General features: G+C 32.2%; 1 protein-coding gene and 1 long non-coding RNA gene across 2 annotated transcripts; one reads left to right on the plus strand and one right to left on the minus strand.

Annotated features, from left to right (window-relative positions):
• Nucleotides 1–234: 234 nt before the first annotated feature.
• On the plus strand, nucleotides 235–13,738 carry Cpr11A (Cuticular protein 11A). The gene is made up of 5 exons (XM_075299137.1): nucleotides 235–386; nucleotides 11,159–11,373; nucleotides 11,440–11,619; nucleotides 11,681–11,884; nucleotides 13,457–13,738. Exons 1-5 carry the CDS (start codon nucleotides 375–377, stop codon nucleotides 13,503–13,505), a joined length of 660 nt encoding a protein of 219 aa, XP_075155252.1. The 5' UTR covers nucleotides 235–374; the 3' UTR covers nucleotides 13,506–13,738.
• On the minus strand, nucleotides 3,688–4,264 carry LOC142228648 (uncharacterized). Its single transcript, XR_012720233.1, has 2 exons — nucleotides 4,187–4,264; nucleotides 3,688–4,042 (listed from the first exon to the last, which is right to left on the minus strand). It is a non-coding gene; the product is annotated as an uncharacterized LOC142228648 (long non-coding RNA).
• Nucleotides 13,739–25,125: the final 11,387 nt, after the last annotated feature.

Here is a 25,125-nt window from a genome sequence, read left to right on the forward strand (position 1 = left end):
GTGTATGTATGTCGCGGCTAAAACACGCTTAGATATTAGATGCCGAATTGTGATAGTGGTAATAATCGTGAAAGAGAAGATCAACGTTAGTCCGATTGACTAGCAGGGTGGTAAGATACACACTCAGAATTAGCCAACTCAAATGATGGAAATTTCTCATAATGACGAAAGCTGGCGATCGTAATGTCTTTGTTGGCGATTTTCGACAAATCTCGTTCCAATACCATTTTGGCATTGTGTCCACAATTTTGTATGCAAATGACAATATATAAGGAAACAAGAAGCGTCTTTGGTCGTATTTGCTAGTAAGAATTCGTTCGTTAAATACGTACTATCAAAACAATCCGGATCGATAACAGATTTCAATTTTAAATATGACACGATTAGTAAGTTTTGAGAAGAAAATACCATAACACAAAAACTATAAACTCGAATAGCTTAAAGAATGTTAAATAAGTTTTAGAATCTTTGTATGGTAACATTTTCCAATGAGTAAAAAACCAAAACCATAATAATATTGAGTGAATTAAATACAGAAACGATAAATGAAAATGTTGTGAGAAAAATACAAGAAAAAAACCTAATAAAAGACCTGAAGCTTGAAACAAAATTCAAACAAATTATTAAATCAACATTTAAAAAAAATTCGAAATTATGCTACAAAAATTTCAAATCCAATGAAATATTAGATAATTATATAATAAATAAATTCTGGGTGTGAAGAAAATTCATTAAAAAATAAAACATAAACTGTTAAATTGTGTTATTGGTATGACAACAAGTCTATATGATTATTTTTAGCAAAGTAAAGGAGTTAAGTGATCCGGCAAAATATTGTCTTCAATTGAAAACTGAATAAAACCATGCAATATTCTAGAAATAAAATAGAAATAAAAGGACTTTAACTAAATTCATAGAAATTAGATATAGTAAATATATGCAAGAAAAAGGACCACAAAAATATACACAAGAAATTAAAAAATAAAATAAAAACAAAACTGTGTGTACTCGGTATAATTGAAGATACTGAAGTGATTTCTTCTTCGGCCCAACATAATTCCTACCCCTTTTCTCTCAAATAGTCATTCATACTAATATAAATAAATACGACGAAATTTGATTAAAAAGTCGAAGTGTTTTTTTTTAATGTAATTTTAAAATGAAAAGGATAATAGATAAAACGAACAATTAAAAATTATTGCTAATAAGACGTTAAAAGTGAATATTCAAAATTTGTTTTTTTTAGTTAACGAGAATCTTTAAAAGAGCAACATTATTTGTTAATTTAAGAAATCGCTCAATTTATTTTTTGCTAAAGTGTCAACATAAACCATTGAAGTTTGCACCAGTATTACGTCGCCCACCCCAATTCGCTTAGGTTCATTGGCGACTTTGGACATTTTTTGAGTTAGTGAACTTTCTCTTTGTTTTTAAATATTTACATAAGAAATCAAAATCGCAGAGACTTCATAAGCAATTTGAATATTGCCTATGATGTAAAACTAAAACAGAAGATTTGAACGTAATCAGACCACTGTTACTTTAACTTTAACATTTGGAAATCTTCCGCACACTAATTTTATCAAGCATCTCGCATAATATTCGAAATCATCTCAAAGAGATTTGCATAAAAATCCGGACTTTAGGGATGATCTTTGCTATTCCGAATACTAGTTTATGAACAGATAATAATTTTTGAAAAATTTTATGTAAATAAATTCATAATCCGTTTTTAATTTTACGATTCTGAACACAAAAGTTATTTCGAAACCAGTTGCCACACTATACTAAGTTCATTGACATTAAATCTTCGTGCTGGGGGGCAAACCATATATACAAATTGTATAATAATATTTTTTTAATAATCAATTTAAAATTAATTGAGAATTTAAGAAACAAATCTATGGAATTCTGTTGATTTTTTTGTTATTTTATTTTTTTTTTTTCAAAAAGAATATCTTGCATCAAACACTCAACCAACAGTGTACCGATATTTGGTTTAAAATAAATTAAATTTGAATAAAAAATAAATTCGTTCATGAGCACTTAGCATATACGACACAAATATGTATTATTAGGAGTGTATAGACTCGAATCAGAAGTTTTCGTTCCAATACCATAAAAAAAAACAAATTCCTTCATCCAAGCATGTTTTGCATTTTCAAAAATTCTTCCCTTATATAAATTTAAAAAACATATTTTACTAATTGCAATATGACACAAATTAATTTAAAATTTTTGTCAAATTGAAGAAAACTTATTAAGAAAAATTCATATCTTGAAGGAAAAAATTAGAGTTAAAAATTTTTAAAATGTCTATACGAAGTTCAAAACAGACACAAATTAAGGGAAATATCCTCATTTCAGAAAGTTATGAACGTAATTTAAGTAAATGGAAAATATGAACTATTTTCAAATTTAATAAAATTTTGTACTTCATTTGTATACAACTTTTTTTTTGATTTGCCTAAAATTCAAAATCTAAAAGTTTGATAAAGTGACGTTTCCTCGATTCACAATAGCAATTTATTGTGATTAATTTGTCGAATAACATGAAATTAAAAATGGTAAAATAATGACAGCAGTAGATATTTATTACTATATGAACACTTTATATCCCAGCAAAAAAATTTGGAAGTTCTTCCAAAGGCACAACTTTAAAAGCACTACCAGAAGATACACTCCCAATGATATTCTTTATTTTAACTATCCAGGAAGTTCTTTTAATTCATTTTTTTCTTAACTTGGTTTTTTCATACTTTTAATGGGTAATTTTAACTTTTTTTGTTTCAAAAAAGTTAATAACAGAGTAAGAATTCATAAAATGGTACAAATCATTTAAATTTTGTCGAAAAAACTGCTGAATCCAATCTGAAAAATTTGTGAATTTTTGAAAATATTTGAGGTCAAACGTTTCCGACAATCGTTAGAATCCATTAAAAATTATAAAAAATTATAAAAATTATTTATTTGACAAAATATCACAGAATTTTTTAATTTACATTCAAAACATTGAATTCGGATCACACCTAAAGAAGTGATCCAAATTCAGTGCAACGGCTGTTGAAACTTCCGTCCTATGACAAGCCCATGCTAAATTCATCGCTTCTGCGTCAATTTTGCACAACTTCCGGATACAAAAAGAACATTTTCATTACTTTTTTGGCGACGCTTTTTTTGCTGGGACATTAAAAATGTAAGATGTTTTTAAAAAGCTGATGCCAGTGTTGTCCTGGATAAATGTTGAATTACACACCATGCGTCAATCCGTGCGTTGATGGAAGGGTTGATATTTTCTGTTTGTGGCAGACTATTCGAACTTTTGATTTCAAAGAGAAATTTCAACTCTTCAATCATCATTGTATTGTAATTTTACCTTAAACGAGCACTCTGTTATCTTTTAGTCCGTACTGGGTATCCAGTACTAAAAGAAAACAAGCCTATAAATGTTCTGTAGTCAACTGATGACAGAGTTGCGATAGTAAGGCGGTAACGAAACTATAAATATTTTACAGCTATTTTGAAAACATTATTGGAAATTAATTATCCATTTTCATTGTTTCCATCACTTATGATTTGTGAAAATGATTAATTATTCATTTCATATGCAAACCACTCAAGCCGTCTTAAAATGATGCAATTTACTGTGAATGATGGAAGCTTCGCTAGAGATAAAAGTCCAATACATTTCATATTTAATAACTTTTTATCGATACATGTTCTAAGCTAAATGGCGAATCTAAGACACCACACCGTTTGCATCAGAAAACCTTTGTTGCCTAGTTCGAAGAAATTATGCATAATTTCCAGTTTTGAATCAATTCATTTCAATTACGATGCCATCGCATATCCGTCGGAACGGGACAAACAGGTTCATCTTAAAAAAATAATATGCATACTGTTAATAATTACTTAAATATTACGGAAGAGTAATTAAACAAAACGATATCCATTTGTTTCAATAACCGAATTTCGCTCCATTAAGACATTTCACGGCTAGTGGCATATACCATACGAGAAGATTGTGGGAAGGCCAGAACATCTAAAGTAAAAAATAGACTGGTAACAAAATAATTTCGTCCCGGGAAACGATTTGTATTTTTTTTTTTTGCAAAATAAAACCTAACATATTTCCTTTAAGAAAAGAACCTGTTCCTAAATAAATTATTAGGTCGTAAAATCTTACCCAAAAGAACCAAAAATAGTTGTTTGTACATTTCAGGCCTCTAATAATCTTAAAAGCTCCTAAATACGATCAGCAAACATTTTGTTTACTATTATGCCTTAATTTGAGAAATATACAGATTTTTGAGCAAATGAAAGACATATTCTGACTGAATTTTAAGACAAAGCGTTTTTGACAGTAAAAATATATATTCTGACTGAATTTTAAGACAAAGCTTTTTTGACCGTAAAAATAGATTAGCGACAAACGTTAAATAACTTTTCAAAAAATGTCTGATAAATTTTGGTTAAACAGAATCTAGTTTCTATGAAATGGAAATTTTGTTTGACTAAAATTTCGTTCCGAAGAAAAGTATTTTTTGTTTGTGTATATATAAATTTCACATCTTCTGCGATAACAACCAAACTAAGACATTTCTTAGTTTGGTTGTTTTTTAGTTTCCCTCTAACTACCTCCAATGCAGCTCCCTTCAAACAATTTTATAATCTTATTAAATTTTCCTGCTCTGTAAATCCACATCTTTCGGTCGATTGTATATAGTTGGTGATAAATATTGGCCAGTCTTCGGGTTTGCCCGAGAAAATCGGCAGGTCTTTAACCCTTTCGACCCTAAAGTTGCCTGTGGGCAACTTTTTGTGTTTTGAGACTCACTGTCAGCGTTGTTTTTGTTCATAAAACTGTAACGGTATCGAAAGCTACAAGTGTTTTCTTCAAGTTGAATGAAAAATCAGCTAATTTGGTTGTCAATTAGCAAAAAAATGTTCACTAATACGCACGTACCTCAAGAAAAAAATATTTGCGAATTTAAAAAGAGGTTTTTATACATGTGACTTTTTTTAAAAAATACAACTACATGTCAAATAAAATATTTCTGGAAGTCAAATCTTAGAATTGCGAAAAAACAACAGATGGGAAATTTTTAAAATTGAAAAGTTGCCGGTGGGCAACTTTGGGCAATTGTGGTAGTAAAATTACATATTTTTGAACATGAGACCTGGAGAAAAAAGGTTTGAAAAACAATGATTTTGAAAAAATTTTCAACTTCAATTGGGATGTCCCAGTGACGAGAAATGCGGCGATGATGTGGAAAACATATCTGCAGTGCAGTGGGGAATTTGGAAGGAATCGTAAAAAGGGAGGAAGCCACTTCTTGGCAACATACTAGTGGATTAGCACGAATATTGACGCTTTATAATACTTTGGTTTTTTACACCACCAGTTAAATTGACATGGGTTAAAAACAAAAAAAAAAACATTTTCGTGAGTCACGCGTGATTCACGCGAAGCCGTGAATGAAATTTAAACGAAATCTCGTGAATGAAATTTAAACGAAACCTCGTGAATGTGCGTGAACGGGATTAAAGAAAAATATATGGCGCGTGAGCACAAATTGTGTTCGTGGTTGTGAGTGAGTAAACTTTCTCCGAAATCACGCTCCCGATAAAAATTTACTTTCACGATCCAACCCACGCTCACGATCCAACTCACGCTCAAGATAAAATTCACGTTAACAATAAAATTCATATTCACGATAAAATTCGCACACACGGTAAAACAGACACAAAAAGTCACAATCACGAACGTTCACGAGTAAATTCAAGCTCACCGATTTTAATCACCTTTACATATTTAATCACGCTTAAGATTTCAATAGCGTGAGTCACGAGAAATTTCGTTAATTACCAGAATTTTATTGAGCCACGAAAATTGTCGTGTTCCGAAAATATTCGTGACTTACGAGATTTGTCGTGAATCGTGCGAAAGCGTGAGACATAAACATTGTTCATGTGTGAGCGTGTGCGAGTATGACTTTTCATTTCGTGACCGTGAATTCCTACCCACATGGCATGCGTGAGTACAAATATTTCTTCGTGAATGTGTTTGAGCGTGATTGAAATTCCACTCACGCGCGCATCTAAGTATATATTTACTGTAAAATAACAAAAAACTTAACAAAAATCCAATAAAACGTAATACGTCTATCATTACAAAACAAAATAGTTTGTAGTCACAATTGCCCAAAGTTGCCCACAGGCAACATTCTCTACCGCCTAAACGAATGGGCGTGGCGACCCGAAATTTTGGCTAGACGCTTCTTAAATGACTTCAACATGATTAAAAGTAAAAAAAAAATTTTAGCGATACCTATAAAAATTCGGGGTCGAAAGGGTTAATTACGGCTTGCCGGGCGGCTAGGTTAGGTGGCAGCCCTATATATCAGGCTCACTTAGACCATTCAGTCCATTGTGATACCACAGTGGTGAACTTCTCTCTTATCACTGAGTGCTGCCCGATTCTATGTTACGCTCAATGACAAGGGGCCTCCTTTTTATAGCCGAGTCCGAACGTCGTTCCACCACTTAGAGAAGCTTTGAAACACTCAGAAACTTTTTGGTGTTCGGTCGAAGCAGGAATCGAACCCACGACCTTGTGTATGCAAGGCGGGCATGCTAACCATTGCACCACGGTGGCTCCCGGGCGGCTATATGAGATGTGGGCAGCGATATATCAGCATCAGTGTTTAGTGTGAGATAATGAGATAACGATGGGCTATATCCGTTGTAAATAATTGGACGGTGGTTTCGTTGAAATTGGAACTGTGATGGGAAAACTCGAATTGGGATTTGAATTTGAAGTTAGGTGTTGGTTAATGGTACTGTTTGGAAACATATGGGACGATGTAAAAATGGAATTGGACGAACAGACTGGATGGATAGATGAGATGGAAACAGAGGGTAAACTCGTGTTATTGAACGGAGTGTGGAATATGTTACTACCACAGTGGATAACAGCGAAGGTATTATTAACAGAGCTTATTCCAGTTGCAACATTAGAGCTTCGAACAGCTGACATAGCCTGTGGGTTATATGTTGAAACAATTAATTCGTTATTTTGATTACCGGAGAATATGTTGTTTGCGAGAGTATTCGCTGGTAGTTGATGATTATGTGACAAGAATTGGAAAGTGTGCATTGCTGTTGTCATGATGTCTGACTAGACAGTATGCCCATGTTTGAGTTAGTCGTACTCGTTGCCGATGACAGAGAAACAACAGCTTTATCTGGGACTGACTTTTGCAACTTTAGACATTCCTTTATCTTTGTTTTTTATTGTGCTACGCGAACGCTTTGATACAGGATCTCTTCTTATATTATGAGATCCGAACGAGTGGTTGAGGGTATAATTCTAAAAGATGTATGTCTTACCTTGGCAGATGACTTGGGTGTTGACGCTGTCCTTTTCGTCTCACTTGATTGAACGGTTGATTGTCCCTCGATTTTGTCATCACGTTGTGGTATGCTCTCTGCGTGAAGTCCCTGAGGCGGCCTTTCTGCTTCTGTGGACTGAGAAGCAGCTCCAGCGTTTTCTATGTTGACGTTTTTCGATGCAATTTGCCATTCTTCACCTTGAGACGAGTACTTTGCCGGTCACGTTGCCGTAAACAGTAGACAATAGTATAGAAAAAAGTATTTTCGAATGTCAACCCGTTGGTGTACCAGTAAAAAACTTATTTTGAGCTCAGGTTTGAACAGCAAATATTGCCGTTGCAATTTAGGCTAAAATCTGTAAATTTTATTAATTCAATTATAGTATATAATTCAAAAATATTACATATTTACATACACATGTGTTTTTTCTGCACTAGAAATTAACCAACTATTGACTGAAATAATATGATTTGCGATCTAAGTTACGATTTTGCTTTCAATTCAATTGAAGGTCGAAATTAAAAAGAAATAATAAATGGGAAGTTCATAGTATGCCAAATTATTATGCTATGCTATTGATGTTTTTAGTGTTGTATTTGATACACTGGAAAGTCATAGGGACTTTTGCACGTAGTAGCATAAACATATATGTGTTTGGAAAGAGAGAGCTAGAGAGTATGCTGCAAGAAAAAGAATGGAAGTAACCACTTGACGCCTTACATAGATATACACAATTAAAATTTCACTAAAAATTTTTTCTACCAGTGTATGCCTAAGGTGAAACATAACATGTTTCACAACAATACAAACAATATTTTGTTTGGACCAATACTGAAAATATATAAGCTTGAAACAGAATGTGTTTGGGGTATATGTTACAGAAGCGATTTTTTTTGAGGGTCTACCTATAATAAATCATGAGTGACACAGAATTCAAATTTTTTATATGGGCTAGTGAGGCTGAATGAATTTATGATACGAATAACGAAATGAATTTAGTACGAATAATTCTTTGTGCTATGATGGCTCTAATCAAAATTTCATCACGACCATGCACGGACGAAAAATAATGTTTTTCATATGTATGGGTGTAAAACTTAGTTATATGTTTGGAAGTCTAATTTTTAAACACAATTTTTTATGTGCAAGCACACAATGTTCATAAACTAGCATAACATGTTTGGAACATATATGTTAATATGTTAGAACATATTATGTTTGGGACATAATATGTTTGTAAATATAATATGAATGGATGCAAACCAAAGACCATTAAAGAGGAAGATGTGAATTGGACATGTTGTTATTATTTTTTCTCGAGAACCAGAGATTAGCCCCATACATGTTCGATGAGAAGTTTCTCTTTTCATTTTGCATTCGTAACAAAACCTAATTCGCTTATTTTAGCAATTTTTTTAACTTTTAAAAGAACAAAAACATTTAATTAATAATTTAGTGCAATCGACACAGAAATTTGCTGGAACTTTTGAGAAAATATCAAAATAAAAATTGTCTGCATCAAACCAGTAAGTTCGAAGCGCCTTTCCTACAAGTATGGGGCTAATCTCTGGTTTTTGACACTAACACTATCAAAGCCCAATTCACATCTTCCTCTTTAATGGTCTTTGATGCAAACATATATTTATTTAGAAATAGCCTATAAATATATATGTGTTTAGAAAGAGAGACTTAGAGGGTATGCTGCAAGTAAAAGAATGGAAGTAACCAATTGGCGCCTTAAAAATATATATACACAAGGAAAGTTTCATTAACATTTTTTTCTACCAGTGTATGCCTAGGGTGAAACCTAATACGTTTGAACAATACAAACAATATTTTGTTTGGACCAATCGTGAAAATATATATGCTTGAAGCAAAATGTGTTTGGGGTATATGTTACAGAAGCGATCTTTTTTGAGGGTGTGGAGAAGTAAGGATTGTCAGAGGATATTCCATTGTGTTAAATGCTTTATTTGCCATACAAAAACTTGTAGTAGACCTGAATTTCATAAACACCCCAAATTTCTATAAATTCCCCAAGTCTTCAACTTAAAAATTTCGTGCCATCCACAAAAGAATATCATAAATTTCAGTAAAAATCCCCAATACATGCAACACTGCACTAGAAAAAAAGCATGTCCGGTTCCAAAGATTTTGCCTTTACACTAATGATTTTGGTATTGATTCCGAGCCAAAGAAGCAGAGAATGGAAGTAAGGATACATTTAAGACAGAATTCTCTTTTAAAGTCAAGTTTTGGGTACTTGATTCTAGGAAACAGATTTTAATTTTTTCAGCTTTATCATGTGCCATTAAAGTCCATAAACGTGTGTTAACGACAATTTACATTTCCAAATTCAGACTCGACTACAAGTAAAAATTGTGCTATGTTTCAAGTAAAAAACGTCTTGAAGATGTTTTTTTTCAGAAGTATTAAAGCCAAGTTGACCTTGGTAAAATATAATTTTATTTCATGTTAGTATACCCATTTTTAGGTTGAATATCTTAACTATAAGGACAAAACGACTTCATTGAACAGTTTATCGACTTTTGGACAAGGAAAAAAACTTTATATCAGAGAATTGCGTCTTCTATGCTAAGCAATCGGATTCGTATTTGAAGGGAATGAAATCTTTGACCTCATGACAATATTTTATTCAGTGTGACTGATAACTTCATGGTGGTTTAAGCGCTTAGGTAGAGACATTAAAATAAAATAGAAATTAGAAGCAGGATAAAACTTGTAACAAGCGGAGAAATTTTAATTCTGTACTTATTGGTCAAAATTTAACATACAACATAGGATATGATGCACGCCAATTGCCCATCTTCTTTAATCTAACGTATTTGACCAAAATACACCACGGTAATATCAACTTAATATGTTCAGTAAATACGGAATACCAGTATAATAGATGTGGATATCTCATACAAACGTTGTATCTTGTATTAGAAGAAAACAGGCCTAATATATTCACTTAACACATATTTAATTTTAGTTTATGCTTTGGATAACGGTACATTTACATAGGTTAACTTTACACTTGATTTATATGTAAATATTTGTGATAAACCACATCTTAAAGTATTTTATGCTAGGTTTCAAGTTTTAGGCACACGCTTGTGTCCATAAAACTAATCAGTTTAAATAAAAATTATCATTTATATGGATGCCGGTATTTGAAGATAGTTGTATAAAAAATATTCATCTACAGACTTTATGTCGGAACCATAAATTAGAATCATGCTTAGTATAAAATACACTTCAATTGGCATATATATTCACATACATATTCGGTACGAAAACAAGAGTTTCTACTCATATGCAATCTAAGCCTGAATTTTTAAATCCAATTGGCGAGTTTTCATCACTTCACATACATATTTATGCGTATATATTCATAGATATATTGATAAACTTGTAAGACCAGTTCTAATTTTTTTAAATACAAATATACAGGCATTCGAATGTTTCATAAATTATATGATATTATATTTGAATAAAGCGTTATTAATTTATTATCTTTTTGAACCCGGATATCACATGTCTCTTAAAGCTAATTTCGTTTCTCACAACAAACTATATTAATGACATTTATTGGAAACTAAAATGGCTCACACTAGAGGATATTATTTTGAAAGATAAAAAGAAACATTAACCCATTTGCTCCCAGTTTATTGCATTAATACTTTTTGGAATTTCTATATAGAAACAACAACAAATATTTATTAGAGTATTAACGATTTTTTTCTTATAATTCCAGATTATTTTATTGTGCGCAGTGGTGTATGTTTCGGCTGATATAAAGCGTCTAACAGATAGCAAATTGGATCTATTCAAATATGATCCTAGTGACATATATACATTACCCGAAGACATTGACGATGAAAAACCAGCCGTAGTATTCGAGGGCGATGTCATGAAGGCTAAAGTGGACAAATTACAAAATCTTAGCGGAAATAAGAAATTCAAATTGGAGTAAAGCCATAATGTCCCCAGAAAAAAAAACATTCAAATTCATTCTCATTGTTTTTTTTTTTTCAGATTGAAAACCCAAAACGGTATTGAAGTTTCTAGCGTTGGTAAATTGAAAGACGACAAAACGTTCGTTGTGAGTGGTTCATATTCTTTTACCGGTGCCGATGGCAAACGTTATAGGACCAGATACACAGCTGATGAATTCGGTTACCACCCTATCACGGAACTTGACTTAGACATTCCTGAGTAAGATTATTGTTACACATTACATCATCTAAGTGAATGTCATTCTATAATCATTCCACAGACCACAATCGCTCGAATCTGGCTTTGGAGGGCTAAACAATAAATTTGGTTTGGATGACAAGAGAAATCGATTCCAATTTTTGAAGCAAGATTTAAATGCTGACCTCGATCAATCGGCTTCATCATCGTTGTCAAGAGGCAGTGGCCAAAGTGGTGATGACTACAGCTATGGTGGCGGCAATGGATATGACTACGAACCTCCCACGTAAGTATATACACTGAATCAACAAAGTCTTCGTACAAACTCTTTTGTTTTGCCTACAATAATATTTGACCAAATACCATAGCATTATGTTGCGAGATTTTTTTTTTGTAAGAAACCCCACCCAGAAAAAAGGGACTCTAAAGTCAACTGAACTTTATTTTAGTTCATGAAGATTATTTGATTTTAGTTAAATTTTGCACAATATGAGTAAATGTTCCTTATTTGAATAATTTTTTGCTCACTATGACGAACTAAAAATAAGAGAAAAAGTTGTATACAAATATAGTGCACAATTTTACTACAAAATAAAATAGTTCATATTTTCCAAAAATGGCAGAAGTTTGCTTACATTGAGTTCATAAGTCTCTCAAAGGAGTAAATTTTACTAAAATTGTACCTGTCTTGAACTTCGTACAGCACAAAAGACATTTTAACAATTTTTAAGCCCAATTTTTTCTTTCAACATATGAAATTTTCTTAAACAACAGAAAAATATTAATTATTTAAAAAAAAAAATTCTTCAGTTTGACAAAAAGTATTAACTTATTTATAACATGTTGCAACTAGAAAACTATTTTAGTTAAAATTTTCTAAAATAAAACTACATTTTCTTCCACGGTGGGTACACTTTTTTTTTGGGTGCCTGTAGCGGAAACGGTTTGGTAGAATGTCGAAAGGAACTTCCAGAGAAAGTTATTGTTTGTACTTTAATATATGGTTTCATCAAAAAAGAACAATTAAAAATGTTGCAGTTAGTTATAAATAGCAAAATTAAGCAAGTTTCGATGCCTTAAAAAAAGTGAACCCACCAGGAAAGAAAATTTTAACTAAACCGTATTAGAAGCGCAGCTGTCTCGCCGATTTCACTAAAATAAGTAAATAATTTTCGACTAATTCAAGATAATATATTAGACAAAATTATTATTTTTCACATATTAAAGAAAATTTTTTAGTTTGAAGGAAAAAAATGGAATTGAAAATTGCAAAAATCTCTTTAGTGCCATACGAAGTTCAAGGTGGGCGCATTATTGGTAAAATTTTAAAAAATTATGAACTATTTTGTGGGAGACACGAATTTAGATTATCTTTATGCTTCATTTGTGTATAATTTTTTCCTCTGTTTTAGTTAATTTAACTAACGTTCGCAAAAAATTATTAAAGCCATGGAAACTCTCTTAAAACGTAATAATTCCATGAACTAAAATAGAATTAAATCGGCTTTAGTGAAATTTAGGGTTCACTTTTATTTTGAGTTTGGACACAAAAAAAACGACATCGAGAAAAGATATCGCTCGGCTGTTCAATATGTAACTTAGATAATCAAAAAACTAATACTATTGCAAGCAAACCAAGTTCAGGGAAAATAGGCTATCGTTTAGAAAAGAGAGTCTCTAAAAATTATTGCGTTTGTAATGGATGGAAATCTTAAATCTACAGTGACCCATTTCTCCATTTCTACTATTGTAATCAATATTGTGTTTATAAAAGAAAAATTGCTTGTACGGAGACTTTTTTGATTCAGTGTAACTAATTTTGTAGTTGGTATTTATTAATCATTGCGTGTATACATAGGCAAACTTTCGAATCGGACCCATCCCGTCAATATCTGCCAGCGCTGTAAAATTCATTGTTCTAGTTGATAAGTTATTTAACACACATTACCTTTAGCGAATTCTTGCTGATTTTTAGCAAATCATTATTTTAAAGGTTTTAACAAATAAATTTATACAAAACATATGTACACATTATATAACATATTTTAAGCGTATAAAATCAAAACACAAAAAAGTATAAAAAAGAAAATTAGTACTTTTAAAGTGATATTAGAAATAAAACACAACTGATTTCTAAAAATTGCATAATTGTTTTATTTTTCTTCATTTGCTTACATGGGCAGTTAAAAATGTGGTAGCATCCGATGCCTATACCACAATATATTTAGAGTGAAATACTCCACATCAATACCAATAAAAAAATCGAAGATGGAGTTATTGTCATTTTGTTTATTCCATCAATACAAAACAGAAATTATGAAAGTAAGTAAATTAAGAAGCCAGATTTTTTCAATTTGAATTTATTAAACTTTCTAAGTAAAACATAAAGAGGCAATGTTGTGCATCACAGTTTCTCGTTGCTCGATTTATTTCTATAGAATATTTTGTCAAAATTTTATTTCTATAGAAAATTTTTCCAAAATTTTATTTCCATAGATAATTGTTCTAAAATTGTATATATAATTTTTCCAAAAAATTTATTTCTATAGAAAACTTTTCCAAAATTTTATTTCTATAGATAATTTTTCCAAAATGTTATTTCTATAGAAAATTTTGTCAAATTTTTATTTTTATAGAAAATTTTTCAAAAAAATATATCCCTATAGCAAATTTGTCCAACATTTTATTTTTAGAAAATTTTTCCAAAATTTTATTTCTGTTGAAAATATAATTTGTTTAGTAATACTTTGTGTTCAATCCAAATATTTTAACATAGTAAGACAATGTTTTAAATTCTATTAGCCCAATTCTCAATAACAACTCCCTGGGAATTTGTTCCCTCTTCCCTGTTCCCCTATTCTAAACAAAATCTCCCTGGGGAATTTTTCTTTATTCCCTTTTCCCTTATTCTAAACCAACTTAGAAAATAGGAAATTTTTCCCTTGGGGAAAAATTGGTATTACAAATGATAATAAAAAGGGAAAAACGATGACATTTTTTGGGAATAAATCCCCAAAAAAATCAAGGGAGTAGTAACCAAAATGCATCATTTCTCTGTAATTTCCGGTCAAAAACCTTAAATTTAAATTGGTGATGGGATGCATCCAACTACCGAATGCTCATCTCATGGTCGCAGATCTGTACATATTTTAAAAATTCTTTTATATAGAAAATAAAGGTTTTACATTTAAACTATAATATCCCTTCCTGTTTTAATGTAGGTGCTTGTTTCTTAAAGGAGCAATAATGCGAACATGTGTCCCGCGTGGCGTAAAAAGCTGAAGAAATTTACTAGTTTTCTTCTTCCGTTTTGATGAAATATATCCAATTCGGGCATAGGTGTTATTTAAATATATTTATGACTTCTTTATGAACTTTGTTCAGGCTACTCTAGGCCACAGATATGTCTCGATCTTTTCCTACGCCGTTTTTGGTAGCCACCTTCGACAAAGAAGCGTAGCACCTAATCTTACTAGTGGATATAATCCAAAAGACTTGCGTTGAGGTGGAATGTGGTCTGCTAATACATCCAACAGGTATTTGAAGGCTGGATTATTATATTGTATCACAATGGACTGAATGGTCTAAGGCTATGGTCACACTAGGCAAATATTTGACCAAAATGAGTGTCAAACATTTTTCCAGAACCATTTTCCAAATATCTGAATACCGCTCTTGGAAAATACTCCTACGATGATGTTATATATCAAATATGAGCTTAAAATGTTAGCTGGTTTGGCTGTGGAGACGGAATCTTTTTTGATTTCTGTCAAATATTTGCTCAGTGTGACCATAGCATAAGTGAGTCCGAATCAAATCGGGCTGCCACTTTAACCCTATAAATCCCATGAACTAAGTAACAACCTCTTCATGTACAAATATGTAGTTACAACGTTTCAGGCAACTCAAGTGGGTTAATGGCATCGCGTAGCTTTCTCCTTTCTATCCTTTAGACCTTGTTACGTTGATACGCCTCTCCTCAGCTACTGCCATAAACACGGCACTAAACATTTTTGACGTTTTTCATGTTTAACTCTATTTTACATCAATTTAATACAATTTCATTTCAAAATTTTAATATTAAAAATTTATTAAAATAAAACAGTTGAAGTGAAACAGCTGACTTCGAATACTCTGAATTATTTCTCCCATGTTATTCCCTTCCCCTACTGTTTAGAATAGGAGGATTTTATTCCCGGGGAAAATGAATTCCCAGGGAACACATTCCCTAGGGAATATTCAGAATTGGGCTATATATTTTGTTGTACGAATTCAATATCACTCCGATATCACAAAAATAACTAAATATTTGTCGACAAATTCAAGAAAATTTATTATTGACATAATCAATTCATTAATAATTCATTGTTAAAGAAAATTTTGTAGTTTGAAGAAGAAAAAGTATATACAGCACTAAGTTCGCCCGGGCCGAATCTTAAATACCCACCACCATGAACCAAATATTAGGGTTTCCTTTGAAATTTCAGGAGGGCTTGAGGACTTGAGGACAATTCCCGAAGATAAACTTAAAGATTTCACCTATGAGGACTATATCAGATTCTGTATTTATAAAAACCATTTTTGTTTGAGTTTTAGAGGAATCATTAACATCTCTTGTAAGTGTGCAAGTAAAGTCTGGAAATTTTACATTGAGTTTCAAGCAATTTTCATGATCAGTGCGCCTTCTACACCCTCAAGAAGTGAAGTCGGTCTATATGGAGGCATTACCAAATGGACCGATAAAAACTTAATCCGATACACGTTTTTGTGAGCCTAAAATACCAGAATATTTACAATTTCAGGCAAATCAGATAAAAACTACGGTTTCTAGAAACCCAAGGAGTTAAATCGGGAGATCGTTCTTATGGGGGCTATACTAAAATATCGACCGATACTTACCGTTTTCGGCACACCTCTTTATGACCTGAAAATACCTCTAGATTTCCAATTTCATGCAAATAGGATAAAAACTCCGGATTCTAGAAGCCCAAGAAGTAAAATCGGGTAATCGGTCTATATGGACCGATACCCACCATTTTCAGTACACGTATTTGTGGTCCTACAATACCTCTAGATTTCCAATTTCAGGTAAATTGAATAAAAACTGCGGTTTCTATAAGCCCAAGAAGTAAAATCGGGAGATCGGTCTATATGGGGGCTATACCAAAATGTGGACCGATACCCACAATTTTTGGCACACGTATTTGTGGTCCTACAATACCTCTAGATTTCCAATTTCAGGTAAATTGAATAAAAACTGCGGTTTATATAAGCCCAAGAAGTAAAATCGGGAGATCGGTCTATATGGGGGCTATACCAAAACATGGACCGATACTCACCATTTTTGGCACACCTCTTTATGGTCATAAAATACCTCTAGATTTAAAATTTCAGGCAAATTGGATAAAAACTACGATTTCTATAAGCCCAAGACCCCAAATCGGGAGGTCGGTTTATATGGGGACTATATCAAAACCCGGACCGATATAGCCCATCTTCAAACTTGACCTGCCTGCAGACAAAAGACGAGTTTGTGCAAAATTTCAGCACGATTGCTTCATTATTGAAGACTGTAGCGTGATTACAACAGACAGACAGACATCGTTATATCGTCTTAGAATTTCTCCCTGATCAAGAATATATATACTTTATATAGTCGGAAATCGATATTTCGATGTGTTACAAACGGAATGACAAACTTATTATATCCCCGTCACCATTCTATGGTGGTGAGTATAAAAATTGGAGTTGAAAATTGCAAGAATATCTTTAGTGCCATACGAAGTTCAAGATGGGCACGTTTGTAGTAAAATTTACAAATTTAAAGAAATATTGAACTATTTTGTGAGAAATACGAATTTAGTGAATCTTTATGCTTCATTTATATAAAATGTTTGCTGTTTTTAGTTTGCGTAACTAACGTACGCCAAAAATTATGAAAGTAAAAGAAACTTTCTCCAAACATAATAATTGCATGAACTACAATAAAGTTAAATTGGCTTTAGTGAAATATAGGGTTCACTTTTTTTTCAGTGTATAAAAAATTTTGTCCATTTTTTTTTTCTATTGAAAATTTTGTAAAAAATTTATTTCTATAGATTTTTTCCAAAACTTTATTTCTATAAAAACATTTTCTAAAATTTTATTTATATAGAAAAATTTTCCAAAATGTTATTTCTATAGAAAATTCATCCAATATTTTATTTCTATAGAAAAATTTTCCAACATTTTATTTCTATAGAAAAATTGTTCAATATTATATTTCTATAGAAAAATTGTATTTCACAGAAAGTTGAAGTACCCCAATAAACACAAACGTTTGAGAAATACTAAAATTCAATAATTTTTCAAACATTTTTTCAAAGGATTAGGGTAATATTCAAGTTGAGAAATTGTTGAGAAAATCGCGTTCTCAATAAAAAACAGACATTACCCTCAACAGTAAAATTCAACACAATAGCAATAATTTCTCAATTGTAATCCTTAAATTGAAATGCATCGCTACTCAATAATTTCTCAAACAGTTTTCAATGTGAGAAAAATAAAAAATTAGCATTGTTGCGAATACTTTCAAACCACAATTTGTATGAAAGTCAATCCTAGTTCTAACTGAAAGTCAATACTAAATTTCTAGGGATTTTGTAAATTTTATTATTTTTTTTTTTCGTTAACAAATATAATAATCTTAAAAATAACATTAATATTATATAAAAAATAATAATGTAATACCAATCAAAATGTAATTATCTTATTAAACGTATTAATAAATAAAACTATGAATACAATACAATGTTGGTGTCAAATAACTATTATTTAATATGCTGGCAATTTGAAATAATTACTATCGGGGAACTTGCTGGCTTGTGTGTTAGAATAGATTCCAGCAAGAGGAAATCACAAAATATCAAACTGATGACGGGATGTAAATTGATGTAAAATGCATATTTCCATCCAGAAGTTCTTAATATAGGAAGTGTTGCACTTTGTTTTAATTGATTGCACTTTGTAAGTTTTCTGAAAACTTTTCTTTTTTGTTTCCTTCATCGGTTTTTCATCGGCCAACATCTTCCAAGAATATACCATCCAATGATTTTAGTTTTCTGCAAAACAATCGAGTTTTGTGATTTCCATTATGTTTTCATTTCACTTTTTATTTTGACTTACCAATTTGTATTTCTTCCAACTGACCACGTACTTCGTGATTTCCTCAAGAACGTTGGTGTTACAAAATTGTTGTTATTAAAATACTGGCAATTTTCAGGAACTTGATGACCAGATAATTGGAATAAATTTCCAGCAATTTCAATTCACAAAATAACAAATTAAACCGATGATGCGATGTAAATTAAACTATCGATGTGATGCGAATTATCATCCAGTAGTTGTTGATATGGAAAAGCATAAATACCAAGTTTTTTTGGTTGCACTTTGATTTTTGGAAACTTTCTCTTTCGATAAGTGTCCAAGAATCAGCATCCAAATATTTTAGTTGTCTGCAAAGAGATTTGAGTTTAGTGACTTCCTTAAAGTTTTCATTTCTTTCTAGTTTTCCTTACCAATTATTGGTTGTAATTCGCAAACAATTTGAAGATGTATTGAAGATGAGCTGTTTCAAGTCAAGTTGAATTTATGTTGAAAATGAAATTTACCCTCAAACTGAAAAGGTGTTGCATTTGAAAAACGCTCATCCTTTGTTTATTGGGACCACTTAGTTGGAGAGGAACACCCAGAAAAAAGTGCCTTCGAAACTAAGTAAGAATGTTCAGAAACTTAGCTTAGCCATTTTATTTCCATTAAGTTAAAGTTTTGTTTAAACTAGTAAAAATTACTTGTTTCAGTAAAACAATCCTAAACTGAAAGCAGTTAGGAATTGTTAATTAACTAGAATAAGATATGGAATTTTACTAATACTGATTACTTCGTGGGGTACAAGAATTTACAACCGAACAAGAAAATTTTATTTACTGATATTAATGCATTCATTAAAATGAACTAAAACCGAGTTTCCTCGCATTTAGAAAAATTTCTTATAAAATCATAAATCTGACTTTCTTTATTATAGAATGCTTATCATACATACGAATAAGAAAAATACGAATAGAAAAATATTTTAGGTCACTCGTACTAAGAAGTATTCAATCCTAGAATATAGGAAATGTCACCAGCATTACTCAGAGAGGATAATCCATCGCTGAAAAACTTTTTGATGTTCGGACTGGGGTTAAACCCATAACTCTACATATACAAGGTCGTGGGTTCGATTCCTGCTTGGACCGAACACCAAAAAGTTTTTCAGCGGTGGATTATCCCATCTCTATAATGCTAGTGACATTTCTGAATGTTTCAATGCTTCTCTAAGTGGTTTCACTGGAATGTGGAACGCCGTTCGGACTCGCCGTTTATTGTATTATTGTTTATTTATGTATACTCATTTTTCCTTTAGATGAAATAATTTCCTTGTAATTTTACATGAGTTTATACTTTCTTTTTCCGATTATAGTTATAGTTGAAATTTTCTTTAGATTTGAGTCAAAATTTAATGAACCAGAGTATAGTATGAAATTAATTATTTCTGAACGAAATTTTCAATTATATTTTTAATTGGATATTTTGATTTAATTAAAATATAATTGGCATAATTAACATTTTACTTGAATATGTAAAAATTTTCAATAATTTTCTTAAATGGTTTTATTTTTTAATTTGATTAAAAACTTAATTGTATCAATTAATTTTTTAATTGAATATGTTTAATCAACTTTTTAATTGGAAATATTTTGGTGATAATAATATAAGGTCAAGTTCCCATGTTACACAGACGCTTTGGTATAAAATCAAACGAACTTTGATTTTTTTCATATTGGGTGTAAGGGATGTTCGCCCAACATTTCAACAATTCAATTTTCATTATAAAACATGTAAGGAAAGTCTAAAGTCGGTCGGGGCCGACTATATTACACCCTGGACCACTTTGTGGATCCATATTTTCGATATTTAGTTATATATATTTAGTTCTACAAAATTTATTTATTTATTTTATTTATTCAAATTTCTACTAACACGACAAGAATTTCTCCTTATAAGTGATGGTGTTAGGAACATAGATTTAATTACATTGAAATATAGAGTTTTAAAAAGAAATTAAATTTATAGACTTTAAATTTAGGTCGGCTAATGCCCTGGGGTGGAACACAATGTTAGTAAAACATATGGGAAACATTTAAATCTGAACCAATATTGAGGCAGCTTCGCAAAAAGTATTTATAATTTATCGGCCGATAGATATGTATTAGAAATAAAGGAAAATTTGAGCCAATTTTACAAGTTTTAGACTTATAAGGAAAATGTGGGTATTTTTGTAATTTTTGCCCAAATTGATAAAACATATATATGGGAACTATATCGAAATCTGAACCTATTTCAACCAAATTTGACATGCATACTTAGTATGTTAATTCTACTAAATTTCACGTAAATAGGACTACAACTTTGACCTCTGTGGTCATATGACGGAAAATCTGGCGAAAGATATATATGAGAGATATATATATAAATCTGAACCGATTTCAATCAAATTTTCCACTTGACTGCACGACCCAGTTTTATGTTTGTGCAAAAATTTCAGGTAAATCAGGGTAAATCTCTGGCTTCTGGGTCCATATAAAGGGTGATACGGTCAAAATTTGGTCAATATAAACTTGACGTATTTCTTTCAATTTTGCATTTAAAAAACCTGAACATCCCTCATTTTGAAGGTGTGTGTGTAGAATGTTGCTCCTATTTTGATTTTGGAATTCACTCTTCAGTTGTCAAAATGCCGTCCAAGCAAGAAGAGCAGCGTATTAAAATTTTGCTCGCGCATCGCGAAAATCCGAGCTACTCGCACGCAAAGCTGGCGAAATCTCTAAAAGTTGCCAAATCAACCGTTACAAATGTAATTAAAGTGTTTGGGGAACGTTTGTCGACAGCCAGGAAGTCTGGATCGGGGGGAAATCGAAAACCGGAAGCCGCTGAGACGACAAAGAGAGTTGCCGGTAGTTTCAATCGAAACCCTAACCTCTCTCTCCGAGATGCCGCAAATAAGCTGGGTGTATCGTCTACAACCGTGCATCGAGCCAAAAAACGAGCCGGACTATCGACTTACAAGAAGGTAGTGACTCCAAATCGCGATGATAAACAAAATACGACGGCCAAATCGCGATCCCGGAGGCTGTACACGACGATGCTGACGAAGTTTGACTGCGTGGTAATGGACGACGAAACCTACGTCAAAGCCGACTACAAGCAGCTTCCGGGACAGGAGTTTTATACGGCAAAAGGAAGGGGAAAGGTAGCAGATATTTTCAAGCACATAAAACTGTCAAAGTTCGCAAAGAAATATCTGGTTTGGCAAGCCATCTGTACCTGTGGCTTGAAAAGCAGCATTTTCATAGCTTCCGGGACTGTCAACCAAGAAATTTACGTGAAAGAGTGTTTGAATAAACGTCTGCTGCCTTTCCTGAAGAAACACGGTTGTTCCGTACTGTTTTGGCCGGATTTGGCATCTTGCCATTACGGTAAAAAGGCCATGGAGTGGTACGCCGCCAACAACGTGCAGGTGGTTGCCAAGGACAAGAACCCTCCCAACACGCCAGAGCTCCGCCCAATTGAGAAATACTGGGCTATTGTCAAGCGGAACCTAAAGAAGACCCAAAAAAACTGCTAAGGACGAGCAGCAGTTCAAGGCAAACTGGCTTTCTGCGGCGAAGAAGGCGGACAAGGTGGCTGTACAAAATCTGATGGCAGGTGTCAAGCGTGAGGCCCGGCAATTCGGATTTGGAAAAGCGAAAGCCTAACTGAATATTTTTCCTGAATTTTATACTAAATGAACTTGAAAACGAAATTTAATTTGCTTTTTTAAATAAACGATTTCACCGATTTACACGCTTTTCCCTTGACCAAATTTTGACCGTATCACCCTTTAAGTCCATATCGGGCGAAAAATATATATAGGAGCTATGTCTAAATCTGAACCGATTACAGTAAAATTTGGCACTTGACTATAGCACTAATTGTTCTCCTTGTGCAAGCACATTAGTGTAAAAATCTGGCTTCTGGGTCCATATTGGGCGAAAGATATATATGGGAGCTATTTTTAAATCTGAACTGATTTCAATCAAATTTTGCACACTTGACTGACTGACCCAAAACAAAAACTTGTGCCAAATTTGAAGTCGATTGGACTAAAACTGCGACCTAGACTTTGATCACAAAAATGTGTTCACGGACAGGGGGGACGAACGGACAGACGGACATGGCTATATCGACTCAGGGACCCACCCTGAGCAATATTGTCAAAGACACCATATGTCTATCTCGTCTCCTTCTGAGTGTTGCAAACATATGCACTAACTCATAATACCTGTTCCACAGTGTGGCGCAGGGTATAAACAAGCATTTCTGCAATGGAATTAATAATGGATTGTCAATTCTGTTTGGGAATTTTTAGAAATATATAAATCTAAAATATATTCCACTCGATGGAAATCACATGAGTATAGGGGGTTTCCGGACTTTTTCCGTTCCCTGGAATGCGGGATTTTTTTTTCGAATTTCCCGGGACCCGGTCAAAGGGAATCCTGACTCGATGTAGCATATATTTGGACATTTGAATAAGTTAGAAATCGCCTAAAGCTAAGGCGTTGTCTGGACAACTAACAATGTATATCAGCCATAAATCATACTAAAATAAGAAATATTTTGTAATACACAAAATATACTAAAAAAAGTGAACCCACCAGGAAAAAACATTGTAGTTAATTTTAGAAAAATTAGATTAATTTTAGAAAATTTTTACTAAACTGTATTAGAAACGCAGATGTCACGCCGATTTCACAAAAATAAGTAAATAACATTCCACAAGTTCAAGAAAATTTATTAGACAGAATTTTTATTTTTCACTTCTTAAAAACAATTCGTAGTGTGAATGAAGAAGTTGCAAAAATGCCTTTAGTGCCATACGAAGTTCAAGATGGGTGCATTATTTGTTAAATTTACAAATTTTAAGAAATTCTCTGTTTTAGTTAATTTAACAAACGTACGCAAAAAATTATTAACGTCATGGAACCTTTGTTAAAACGTGATAATTACATGAACTAAAATAGTAATAAATCGGCTTTAATGAGATATAGGGTTCACTTTTTTGAGTGTACTAAAAACTTTTACAATGGACAGTCTTTTTGGCACTGTTTTTTGCGAACCTTTTTTGTAAGTTTTTCTGAACCGTTTTTTGTCCTGTTTTTTTTTTAAGTTTTATTGCCTGTTTTTTACACTGTTTTTTTTTTTTTTTTTTGCCACTGTTTTTTGCGAGCCGTGTTTTGGCATTGTTTTTTAGCATAGAAGGGTTAAGGAAATTTATGATGATAATACTTTCTCAACGAAAACCCTGTTCTTATCAAACATTAATATAATACAAAAAATTTCAAAAAGATAAGATCACAACACGTTGTAACCATATTCACTTTAAATCATACCAAGAAACAACATCTAACAGTACCTCGATCTATGGTATCTAAAAATTTAAGAACAATTAAACTCTCTGATTGAACAAAACAAAGAATTGTCAGTCTGTTATAGATGATTAGATCAGTTCAAAATTCATTCCACCCACGGCAGATTTAGTAAGGTAGTTTTATTATTACAAAAACAAAAATGCCAATCGCCATATTGAAACTTTGATTGCCAGTCAAATTGATTTAAATTTCTCACTTGTTGAACAAGTTGTTGAACAAGTGTGAAATTTTAAATAGAGAAAATCTGGAAATGTATCGAAGTAGGCTTCGAAATATGAGGAAATGTGTTACGGTTCGCTAGAATAATTGAAGTAATTCATACTATCAATTATGAGAACCATTTATTTCGATACTTTTCTGTCAAAAATTTAAAGCAAATTGAATATTTCAAAAGTTTTGGTACAAAATAATTTTATTTTGAATTTTTATTTGTCACAATTATCAAACAAACATTGGCGTAGCTAGCAGTATTTTCGCAATACGGTGTTCTCACCAAGCATGTTTTGGGGCTTGAAATGTTTTCCCTTTATAAGCACTTCAAAACGAGTCGTTTTCGCCGTACTAAAAAACAAGTTCAAAACACAAGTTTTCCTCCAAAACACGTCAAGTTTAGAATGTGAACCCACCTAATATAGAATATACCCCGAATAACCAAGCATGTTTTGGGGCTTGAAATGTTTTCCCTTTATAAGCACTTCAAAACGAGTCGTTTTCGCCGTACTAAAAAACAAGTTCAAAACACAAGTTTTCCTCCAAAACACGTCAAGTTTAGAATGTGAACCCACCTAATATGGAATATACCCCGAATAACATACCCTATTCAAAATATATGTTAAAATATTGAAATAAGTTTTATAGAAAAAAAGAATAAACAAAGGCTTTTAAGAACATGGACATGTGAAAATAACATAAAAAAATTTTCCCTTTGCGCTCGCGGTAATTATTTGGACATTGGTTGCATATATGTGAATTTCGT

Source organism: Haematobia irritans, chromosome 3, assembly GCF_050003625.1.
Source record: "Haematobia irritans isolate KBUSLIRL chromosome 3, ASM5000362v1, whole genome shotgun sequence".
In the NCBI taxonomy this organism is placed as follows: domain Eukaryota; kingdom Metazoa; phylum Arthropoda; class Insecta; order Diptera; family Muscidae; genus Haematobia; species Haematobia irritans.

Bases quoted from the DNA above. Each gene is read 5' to 3' on its own strand.
- Cpr11A (XM_075299137.1), top strand. The intron at 11,374-11,439 runs GTAAAGCCATAA...TTTTTTTTTCAG, and splicing joins AATAAGAAATTCAAATTGGA to ATTGAAAACCCAAAACGGTA. The intron at 11,620-11,680 runs GTAAGATTATTG...ATCATTCCACAG, and splicing joins CTTGACTTAGACATTCCTGA to ACCACAATCGCTCGAATCTG.